At 37.5% G+C, this 11,355-nt stretch overlaps 1 protein-coding gene across 1 annotated transcript in view; it reads right to left on the bottom strand.

Moving 5' to 3' along the window:
* si:dkey-183c6.7 (urea transporter 2) overlaps positions 1-5,340 on the bottom strand; it is a 36,399-nt gene extending 31,059 nt beyond the window's left edge. Inside the window, exons 1-4 of the mRNA XM_048183897.1 lie at positions 5,118-5,340; positions 4,119-4,308; positions 2,173-2,301; positions 1,877-2,069 (exon numbers count right to left, since the gene is read on the bottom strand). Of these exons, the coding sequence (XP_048039854.1) occupies positions 1,877-2,069; positions 2,173-2,301; positions 4,119-4,308; positions 5,118-5,250 (645 nt within the window). The 5' untranslated portion in view covers positions 5,251-5,340. The remainder of the gene's footprint in view (positions 1-1,876; positions 2,070-2,172; positions 2,302-4,118; positions 4,309-5,117) is intronic.
* Between the last annotated feature and the right edge of the window lie 6,015 nt (positions 5,341-11,355).

Below are 11,355 nucleotides of genomic sequence, written 5' to 3'. Positions count from 1 at the left end.
CTCACCAAGGCTTCATTTATTTATTCAAAGATATAGTAAAAACTATAATATTGTGAAATATTATTACAAATTTTAAAATGTCATTTATTCCTGTGATAGCAGCCATTACTCCAGTCTTCAGTGTCACATGATCCTTTAGAAATCATTCTAATTTGCTGAATTGGTGCTCAAGAAACATTTGCTTCTTAATGTTTTTGTGGAAACCATGATATATTTTTTTCAGGATTCTTTGATGAAAGGAGGGGGGGGGGGTTGTTCTTACGCATGCGCTCATTTCAAAAACTCACTAACAGTCTTTGGTTTCTCAGTCGACGAAAAGATCCTCGTTAGCACCTTTAAAGACTCTAAAATGTTTCTTTCAATACAGTATTTCCTATTTAAACAAGAAACTGAGGACATCTATTTTTATAGACATTATCTTAATTATCTTAAATGTGTATCCCTGTCAAAAGATTGTTTTGTCAACTTTTGTAAGTTAAAAAAGAATCTGAATATTTCTACCAATATCTCCCATATTATTCCTGTCATAATATTGTGCATGAGTCATTTGCAGACTCTGGCTGGAAATAATATAAGCTAATTTTAAAAGCCTATTTTAATGGGCTTTTAACTCTTTTTCACATTCAATATTTATGAAAGTCAGAGATAAAAAAGAGATACAAAATAAATATAAAAGTTCTTCTCCATTATTTCTTTCAGCCCCATGCACCTGTCATTAGTGAATCAAGCTGTCTCCATGGAGATGTGATAAAAGCATATAAAAGCTATAAACAACCCATAATAGTCAGTTGCTATAGTGTGCCAGAGAGAGCGGATGCAACCTAATGCCATGCAACAGACCAGAGTAATGCAATAAATACGATCATCATCATCATGACATAAAAGATCTAAACACACACACACACACACACACATATAGGAGAGATACAAAATGTTAGGATGATGAAGATAGATGGAGGAAGGAGGTTTAAAATGTTAGTTCACCCAAAAATGAAAATTCTGTCATTAATTACTCGCACTCATGTCATCCCAAACCTGTAAGACTTTCGTTCATCTTCAGAACACAAATTTAGATCTTTTTGATAAAATCTGTGAGCTTTCTGTCCCTCCACTGACAGCTATTCAACTACCACTTTGATGCTTCAAAAAGTTGATAAAGAGATCGTAAAACTAATCCGTATGAATTGAGTGGTTTAGCCCAAATTTTCTGAAGACTTGATCGCTTTACAGATTTAACTGAATTTATTCACATATAAACATTCATCAACTCGGAACGGAAGCTCAAGCATGTTTGCTTTACGCATACAAGAGGTTTGTTCTCGCGCGTCAGGTTTGGTTGAGCTTATGTTTATGTTCACTGATCAATGTTTATATGTGAATAAAAGCCTAAATTCAATCTGTTCATCATGTAAAGCAATCAAGTCTCTCCAGAAAATTTGCACTAAACCACTCAATTCATATGGATTAGTTTTACAATCTCTTTATGAACTTCTTGTAGCGTCAAAGTGATAATTGCATGGCTGTTTATGGAGGGACAGAAAACTCTCAGATTTTATCAAAAAGATCTTCATTTGTGTTCTGAAGATGAACGAAAGTCTTAGGGGTTTGGAACGACATGAGGGTGGGTAATAAATGACAGAATTTTCATTTTTGGGTGAACTAACCCTTTAAGAGGCAAAACAGGAAAACGTTTAATAAAAAAGATAGAGCTACAGGGAATGATAGGTAGAATACAATAAAACCTAATCAATAAGATGACAGGTTGTTTTAGAAGCATGAATGGCAAATGATTTGCTTTTGCCTTTTCACATCACTCTGTCCTTTGTTCTCTGTCATCTTCATCATTTTACGCTTCCATTCTGTTTCATTCTCTCACCTGTGGAACATGGAGTTGGGTGTGGTTGGTGCTCTCTGGTGCCCCTGGTGGCTGGGCAGGATAGTTTGGGAAATAGGGGTTAGAAGTGCCAGTACAGGCCAAATACAGCACAATGACTGTGTTAAAAGGAAAGACGCTAACTGGCAAATCCCAGCGTTCCAGAACTGAAGCCAAACTACTGGAAATAAAAGTTCTAAGAGAGGAGAGAAAAAGGGTTGTTTGCGTTTTATCAGCTATTTTTTGTGAATGTGAATATGTGACAGAAAAAGACACATATTCAATTAATTTGCTCTTACGTTGTAGCACCACCAAGACACACAGGCAGCAGAAGCCACCAGTACCAATCTCCAGCAGAGCTGAAGACGCCCATCAGCAGAGCCACTAGCATTCCATTAAAACCATGAAGGCCACTGGAAACCTCCTCCCTGCAGACACACACACAGGTTAGGATCACATGTGAGATTGGAATCAGCACATGCTTCTTTTTTTAGCCATGTGCTTAGATAAAATGTGCTAGGAGCATTTTTAGATGCAGCATGTTTGTTTTCTGTGCGCATGACAAAGTGATGCCTGATTCCTGCACAAATGACTCTTATAAGCCAGCTCTATTTAGTGAATCAATAACATACTGTACAGTACAGCGACCTATGAAGTCCGATTCCCACCTGAATGACTCTTATGAGCCAGTTCTTTTTAGTTGATCAACAACAAACTGTGCGTCCAATGAAATCCCATTCCTGCACAATTTACTCTTAAGAGCCATTTTTTTTAGTTTATCAGTAACAAACAGCGTGGCCATTTAAAGTCTGATTTAAGAACGCATGACTCTTATTTTAGGATTAGGTGTGAGGTTGGGGTTAGGATTAGGCAATCAGGTATCAACTTCAACAAAGTGGGAAATAATTTGGCAAGGAGTCGAAATTCAGCACAACACCTGTTGTATTTAGTGAATCATGTGACATACAGTATACAGAGCGGGAGAGCATTCTGATTCCTGAGCGAATATCTCTTATGGCTGATTCTGTTTAGTTGAAGGATTAGTCCACTTTTAAATAAACTTTTCCTGATAATTTACTCACCCCCATGTCATCCAAGATGCTCATGTCTTTCTTTCTTCAGTCGAAAAGAAAAGTTTTTGATGAAAACATTCCAGGATTATTCTCCTTATAGTGGACTTCAATGGGCACCAAACAGTTGAAGGTCATAATTAGTTTCACTGCAGCTTCAAATTGTTCTACATGATCCCAGATGAGAAATAAGGGTCTTATCTAGTGAAACCATCGCTCATTTTCTGAAAAAAAATTGAAAATTTTATAAGTTTTAACCAGAAATGCTCATCTTGAACTAGCTCTCTTCTTCTTCAACTCTATTAGAATTCCAGCAGTGTAGACACTGCTAAGTGTATTACTGCCCTCCTCAGGTCAAAGTTTGAACTAATTTTTATATGCAATATGCCTGCTCAATAATACAATAGTGTCATTTTTTTTTCAGAAAATGAGCGATGGTTTACCTATATAAGACCCTTATTTCTCATCTGGGATCGTGTTTAACAGTTTGAAGCTGCAGTGAAACTAATTATGACCTTCAACTGTTTGGTGCCCATTGAAGTCCACTATAAGGAGAATAATCCTGGAATGTTTTCATCAAAAACTTTAATTTCTTTTTGACTGAAGAAAGAAAGACATGGACATCTTAGATGACATGGGGGTGAGTAAATTATTTAATCAGTAACAAACATTGCGACCAGTGAAGTCCGATTCCCGCACAAATATGAACCGGTTCGTTTTAGCGAATTAATAACATATAGCACTGCAGTCTTTACTCTAATTGTAAAGACTTATATGAGCTGGTTCTTTTTAGTGAATCAACAACATCAAAAGTGTGTGTGAAGACAGACTTCAAGAATTGTAATTCTTTTGTTATACCTGTTTGTTAAAATTAGTTGACAACAGAATGTTGTCAAAACATCACTCATCTAGACTGCAGCTGTAAAAGCAGTTTGCTTCTCTGAGGTTTGTTTTTGTAGGTGTGGATCTGTTTATTCTTGTAATTGCTTGTGCTTTTGTGCTTTCTGTTGTGCATAATATATATAACAAAATATATTTTTAATTTGTTTTTGTTTTTTTGCTATAAGCATGTCCTTTGTGTTTTGTTCATGCTTGGCTGCCCGAGTATGCATTTATTTGCACATGTTTTGTCTATGCGTATGCTTTTGTGCATGTGTGGGTGTGTAATTCTTCACCAGTCCTGTCCCAGGATTATAGCTGTGAGGGTGGAGGCCAAAAGGCCGAGCATCCCCAGCAGAGCCTGCCAGGGGCTCTCCAGCAGTAATGCAGCTAGAATCAGAACTCCACTCAGGGGGTTGTTTAGCAGAATCACCCGTGAGATCCCACGTAAACACCACTCAGAGAACTGCAGCAGGATGGATTTATCTGGGAGAGAGAATGTAGGAAAAGACGGAAAGAAAAGGAGAGAGATACAATACATAGGAGAGAAAATTCTGTCATCATATATTGATACTCATGTTGTTTCATACCTATGTAATTTTCTTTTTTCTGTGGAATATAAAAGATGTTTAGCAGAATATCTGTCAATTTCAATATGTAGAAGATATTGCTGCTCTCTTCACAAAGAATGTGGATGCACCACAAATAAAGCACCACAAAAGCATCTTTAAAGCCTCATAAAAGTAGACAATTCATGCACTATATTCCACATCTTCTGATGCTATATGATAGCTTCATGTGAAATGTTTATCTGAAATTTTGTTATTCACTGAAAATTGGTCTTACTTGACAGCTGTGGTCACCATTCACTTTCATACTTTCATTGGTTAGATCCTTTTTTATTCCACAGAAGAATGAAAGTCATAACCATTTCAAAAGACATGAGGTAAATGACTTGAATGAATGAATGAATTTTCTTTTTTTGAGTGAGCTATTAGTTAATATATATAGCTACGCATGAAAAACCCTCTGATTCATGAAAACGTTCTTGAGGGAGAAGAAGGTATATCAACAAAAATTACATGTGTGTAACTGTGCATCCATGAAAATTTGATAGTACAGCACAATTTATTTTTACTTTTAGTATTTTTATCATGCATTTTATTTTCAGAGAAAACAATATTTTGAATAGGCTGTGTCGTTCTAATACAAACTCCTCATTTTACATTTAAAAGTACTGGTAATTATATTAGTATGAGCTGAATGTTGTGTACTGTAGGATGGCGGTCTCTTACCCTTCATGTGAGTGTGTAATTGTTTCATTTCTCCAGTGCAGTAGAGCAGGGCACTGATGACACGCTGTTTTAGTCCTCCGGGCTGCTGTGGTGTGTTTTTTTCCGAAATCCACATGTTGCCAGTTGAATCCATGCAGCCACTAGGGAATTTCAGACTGAACTCTCTGACTAATCGCACTTATACTACCTTACTTCCACTGTCCTCGCCCCTTTTTCTCACCCTCTCCCCAATCTTTTTCTTCTAGACATTGTGAATTCTGTTCTCTCTGTTACTTCTACTGGTCTCCCTTGACATGTAAAGGTTAATATTATATCTTTTTTAACTCATGTAGTGTAACAGAGCCGGGCAAAGTTCATCTGTAGCATCTTTTGTCTTCCTCAATCATTCACATTTCTGTTACCCTTGTGTTTTCCTTATCAGCATTTGTTCTTCGATTTTTTCTGTAAAGCAGTGAATTTGTGAGCAATTACCATGTGAAAGAACATATCCGTGTACAGCATTTATTATTTTTTGTCATCACTTTAATTCAAATAAAACCAAATCAGTTTATCATTTTTTTATTTTTATCTGTTAAAACCTTAAGCTCATTTATAGGCATCCTTTTGAAATAGATAACGAAAAACTAATGATGTAATATACAATATAGCCCCTCTTTAAAAATGAATAGACATTAAAAAGTAAAATAACCGAATTATAGTTGCATTATGTAATCAGCAGTCATTGCTGTGAGAGGGACCCACAGTTCAGTGTTTGGGCATGTCTGTTACATAATAAAAGAGTGTTGCCTGAACAAAAAGAGATTTACTCTCGATGTAAAAGGGGTCAGTGAGAAAGCAATTTGTAGTCTAAGTTAGTCTGTCCACAAATTATGTAAACCTGTTTCTGTTTGGAGATCCAGAGGGAGGCGGAGTTTTTTGACAGACAGACAGACAGATATGGAGCTCACATTGCTAATTATAAATAATAATAATAATGATAATAATATGTTTTATTTATATAGCACCTTTACATTACAGTTACAGTTGCACTATAGGAATAACAATAAAGCAATAAACAGAAATGACAATCAACAGCAAAGTAACAAATTAGAATAAAGCACAATGAAAAACAGGACACAAAATGCAACAGAAAACATACAAAAAACAACAGAGAAGTAAGAAATAATTTACAACTGACAACATTCAGAGAACAGATAGGTTTTGTGTAGTGATTTAAATTCAGAGATATTATTGACACAGCGGAGTGATTTGGTGGAGAGAATTACATAATTTTGGTGCAGCAACACTGAATGATCTGATTGAAGCGAGGCGATACCGAGGGATACTGAGAAGGCCAGAATCAGAAGAATGTAATGAGTGAGTTGGAATGTAAGGGAGGAGAGTGAGTAGGAGGATTTTGTATTTAATACGATATACAGTACGGAAAGTATTCAGACCCCCTTAAATTTTTCACTCTTTGTTATATTGCAGCCATTTGCTAAAATCATTTAAGCTATTTTTTTTCCTCATTAATGTACACACAGCACCCCATATTGACAGAAAAACACAGAATTGTTGACATTTTTGCAGATTTATTAAAAAAGAAAAACTGAAATATCACATGGTCCTAAGTATTCAGACCCTTTGCTGTGACACTCATATATTTAACTCAGGTACTGTCCATTTCTTCTGATCATCCTTGAGATGGTTCTACACCTTCATTTGAGTCCAGCTGTGTTTGATTATACTGATTGGACTTGATTAGGAAAGCCACACACCTGTCTATATAAGACCTCACAGCTCACAGTGCATGTCAGAGCAAATGAGAATCATGAGGTCAAAGAAACTGCCTGAAGAGCTCAGAGACAGAATTGTGGCAAGGCACAGATCTGGCCAAGGTTACAAAAAAATTTCGGCTGCACTTAAGGTTCCTAAGAGCACAGTGGCCTCCATAATCCTTAAATGGAAGATGTTTGGGACGATCAGAACCCTTCCTAGAGCTGGCCGTCCGGCCAAACTGAGCTATCGGGGAGAAGAGCCTTGGTGAGAGAGGTAAAGAAGAACCCAAAGATCACTGTGGCTGAGCTCCAGAGATGCAGTCGGGAGATAGGAGAAAGTTGTAGAAAGTCAACCATCACTGCAGCCCTCCACCAGTCGGGGCTTTAGTGGCCCGACGGAAGCCTCTCCTCAGTGCAAGACACATGAAAGCCCGCATGGAGTTTGCCAAGATGGTGAGAAATAAGATTCTCTGGTCTGATGAGACCAAGATAGAACTTTTTGGCCTTAATTCTAAGCGGTATGTGTGGAGAAAACCAGGCACTGCTCATCACCTGTCCAATACAGTCCCAACAGTGAAGCATGGTGGTGGCAGTATCATGCTGTGGGGGTCTTTTTCAGCTGCACGGACAGGACGACTGGTTGCAGTCGAGGGAAAGATGAATGCGGCCAAGTACAGGGATATCCTGGACGAAAACCTTCTCCAGAGTGCTCAGGACCTCAGACTGGGCCGAAGGTTTACCTTCCAACAAGACAATGACCCTAAGCACACAGCTAAAATAACGAAGGAGTGGCTTCACAACAACTCCGTGACTGTTCTTGAATGGCCCAGCCAGAGCCCTGACTTAAACCCAATTGAGCATCTCTGGAGAGACCTAAAAATGGCTGTCCACCAACGTTTACCATCCAACCTGACGGAACTGGAGAGGATCTGCAAGGAGGAATGGCAGAGGATCCCCAAATCCAGGTGTGAAAAACTTGTTGCATCTTTCCCAAAAAGACTCATGGCTGTATTAGATCAAAAGGGTGCTTCTACTAAATACTGAGCAAAGGGTCTGAATACTTAGGACCATGTGATATTTCAGTTTTTCTTTTTTTAATAAATCTGCAAAAATGTCAACAATTCTGTGTTTTTCTGTCAATATGGGATGCTGTGTGTACATTAATGAGGAAAAAAAGGAACTTAAATGATTTTAGCAAATGGCTACAATATAACAAAGAGTGAAAAATTTAAGGGGGTCTGAATACTTTCCGTACCCACTGTACAACCGGAAGCCAATGGAGCTTGTACAAAATTGGGGTGATGTGGGCAGAAAAGTATTCTGGCAGCAGATTTTTGAATATACTGTAGTCTGAAGATGGAGCTGACTGGTAAACCAATGAAATGGGCGTTGCAGTAATCAAGGCGGGATGAGACAAAAGCGTGGATAATGGTTTCGGCATCTTTGATACTAATGAAACGATGGAGCTAGGCAATGTGGCGTAAATGAGAGAATGCTGATTTGGTTACAGAGTTGATATGGGGCTAAAAGGAAAAATATGGATCGAAAAAAAACTTTAAAATAACTTAGGTGTTATTTTCCTGAAGCGACTTAACTTAGGTCTTAAATCCTGAAGCGTTTACAGTTAAGTGTGCCATATGCATCAGATGTTCAGCCAGCAGTCTGTGGGCATGATGTCTGAGGCTGAGACTAGGTCTACTGAGGAGTACTGAGACTGTCTCCCATGTCCTGTATGCCACTCTTACCCACACCGACAGCAATAAAGGGAATTATGTGAGGCTGCTTTTTATAGACTATAGCTCAGCCTTCAAGGCTATAGTCCCCCACAGATTGGTCTCCAAGCTCAGGGACCTTGGACTGAACCAAGGTGAAAAAAAAGTATACTTGAATGCACTAAAAAAATACTTCAATAGAATCAAGTACATTTGTAGTACATTCTTAATTTTTGTGCTAAATAAAATTGTAAAAGTTATACTCTATAAATACACTAATTAAAAGTATATTTGTACTTCAGTAGTACTTCAGTGCACTTAAAAAAAAGTATACTAAATACCACTAATACTTAAATTGATTTTTAGTGTTAATAAAGTATACTACCGCAAAAATATACAGAGAAGTTTTATTAGTGTATTTCTTAAAAGTGTGATTTGAATGCTTTAATAATTAGTTCAATCTTAGTAGACTTTTATATAGTAATCCTAAGTTTAAATTAAATTGATTTTATTAAAAATATATTACTGATGTACTAGTTATAAGCACATTTTCCCAACTGTGGTGCTTAAGTACACACTTAATATATAAATGCACTAATTAGCACTAACACTTACATTGATTTTAATTGTAGTCAGATAAAGTAAACTAAATTTACATTAGTGTTTTATAAGTGCATTACTTAAAGGGATAGTTCACCCAAAAATGAAAATTTGATGTTTATCTGCTTACCCCCAGGGCATCCAAGATGTAGGTGACTTAGTTTCTTCAGTAGAACACAAATGATGATTTTTAACTCCAACCGTTGATGTCTGTCAGTCTTATAATGCGAGTCAATGGTCACACAATTTATAAGAGTCAATAAACATGCATAGACAAATCCAAATTAAACCCTGCGGCTCGTGACGGCACATTGATGTCCTAAGACACAAAACAATCAGTTTGTGCGAGAAACCGAACAGTATTTATATCATTTTTTACCTCTGAAACACCACTATATCCAACTGCGTTCAGCATTCACTTGGTGATGTCTGATCGCGCTCTGACAACAGCAGTGATGTCTGGCACTCATTGAAGTATATGCACGAGATATCACTGCCATTGTATATTGTGTGTATATTCAAGTGTGCTATGAATGTCTTACATACATTTTTGTGGATTTTTATATATGCTGTCACTAAGTTATATTTTAATATGTTTTCATGAAAAATAAAACATGCAGGTTAAATGTGTACTAAAAGTCACAATTTAACAGTAAGTATACTTTTAGCATAGTACTTAAAGTGCTATATTTTATATTTTAATGTGGAAAAAAGTACTACTAATGACATACTAATAGTGTACTTGATTGTAATTTCACGGTTCGTGGGTTCACTCTGGCTGTGTCTGAAATCACCCCCTATGCACTTAAATAGGGCACTATTTGAGGGGACAGCCATTTGTAGTGGTGTCCGAAACCATAGTGGACATTACCGAGTGCATTCATTCAATCCCACAATGCACCGCAATAATGAGTGCACAACCGATGTACACTCAACGGCTGTGCATTTTGCCCTGTGTAGTCAGATCGTTGGTGTGTTCATGCAGTGTTAGCCCTGGCTGTGTTTGAGTCTCTCGTTTCTGTTCTGAATATTCCCCATCAGGTTTTGGATTACCTGTTGGACTCTTGTCGGAGGACTGGTTTGCCCATTGCAGTCTCTGGGCTACCAAGAAATACTTTGCCATCTTCACCCCTGACGTCTGACCCTTAATTGCTATCTTTCCTGCTGCTATTTTTCTTAATAAACTTGTATTTGCTGCATTCACTATTGAATCCTCCTTATTTCACATGACAGCGCTATTTAAAGACACCATTAACATGTACTTAAGCATAACATATAAAGGGGATATTAACATAGTTACAGTACATTTAAAATAAAAATACGTGGGCAATACATTATAAATGCATTTTGTATATATTTATCATATATTATTCTTATATTTTAAATAATTCATAAGTGTATTTTCTATGTCTGATGGGTATATTTAAAAGTGTATGAAAGATGGGTTCAAGTGTACTACAAGTGGTAAATACATACATTTTTAATACAGAGATAGTATGTTAAAAGCACATTTTTGCGTGTCTCAAAATAGCACAGTTGAGTACACTTATTTTATAAAAGTGCACTTTTTTTCATCTGGGAATGCCCCCCTCTGTGATTGGGTTCTGGACTTTCTCTTATGCAGACCACAGGTAGTGAGAGTGGGCCAGACCACCTCCAACATCATCACCCTGAGTGAGTACAGGAGCCCCACAAGCATGTGTTTTGACTTTGAGTCCCCTGCTCTACTCCCTCACATGACTGTGTGTCCTCTCACAGCTCCACTTCTGTCATCAAATTTTCAGACGATGCGGTGGTGATGGGCCTCATCTCCAACAACAATGAGCCTACCTACCTTGATGAGATGGAGAAACTGGCATATGGTGTCAGTCAAACTATCATTCTCTGAATGTCAGCAAAACCATGGAGCTGGTTGTTGACTTCAGGAGGAGGCAGCAGAGGAACTACTGGACTCATCACATTCAATCCCAGTAAAAAATGTCAGACAATGGCTGTACCATCTGAGACTACTGAAGAAAATTCAGGGTCTCCCCTGAAATCCTGAAAACTTTCTAGAGAAAGTATATTGACTCAATGCATCTCATCGTGGTACAGGAACTGCTCTAGGACTGTAAAGCCCTACAGAGAGTGCTATCCTGAACTGCTCTGCCTTCTCTGCAACATTCGAAG

Source organism: Megalobrama amblycephala, linkage group LG3 (genome assembly GCF_018812025.1).
Source record: "Megalobrama amblycephala isolate DHTTF-2021 linkage group LG3, ASM1881202v1, whole genome shotgun sequence".
NCBI classification, from domain to species: domain Eukaryota; kingdom Metazoa; phylum Chordata; class Actinopteri; order Cypriniformes; family Xenocyprididae; genus Megalobrama; species Megalobrama amblycephala.
Note: the sequence above shows the minus strand (reverse complement) of the source record. Positions and strands in the feature narration are given on the sequence as shown.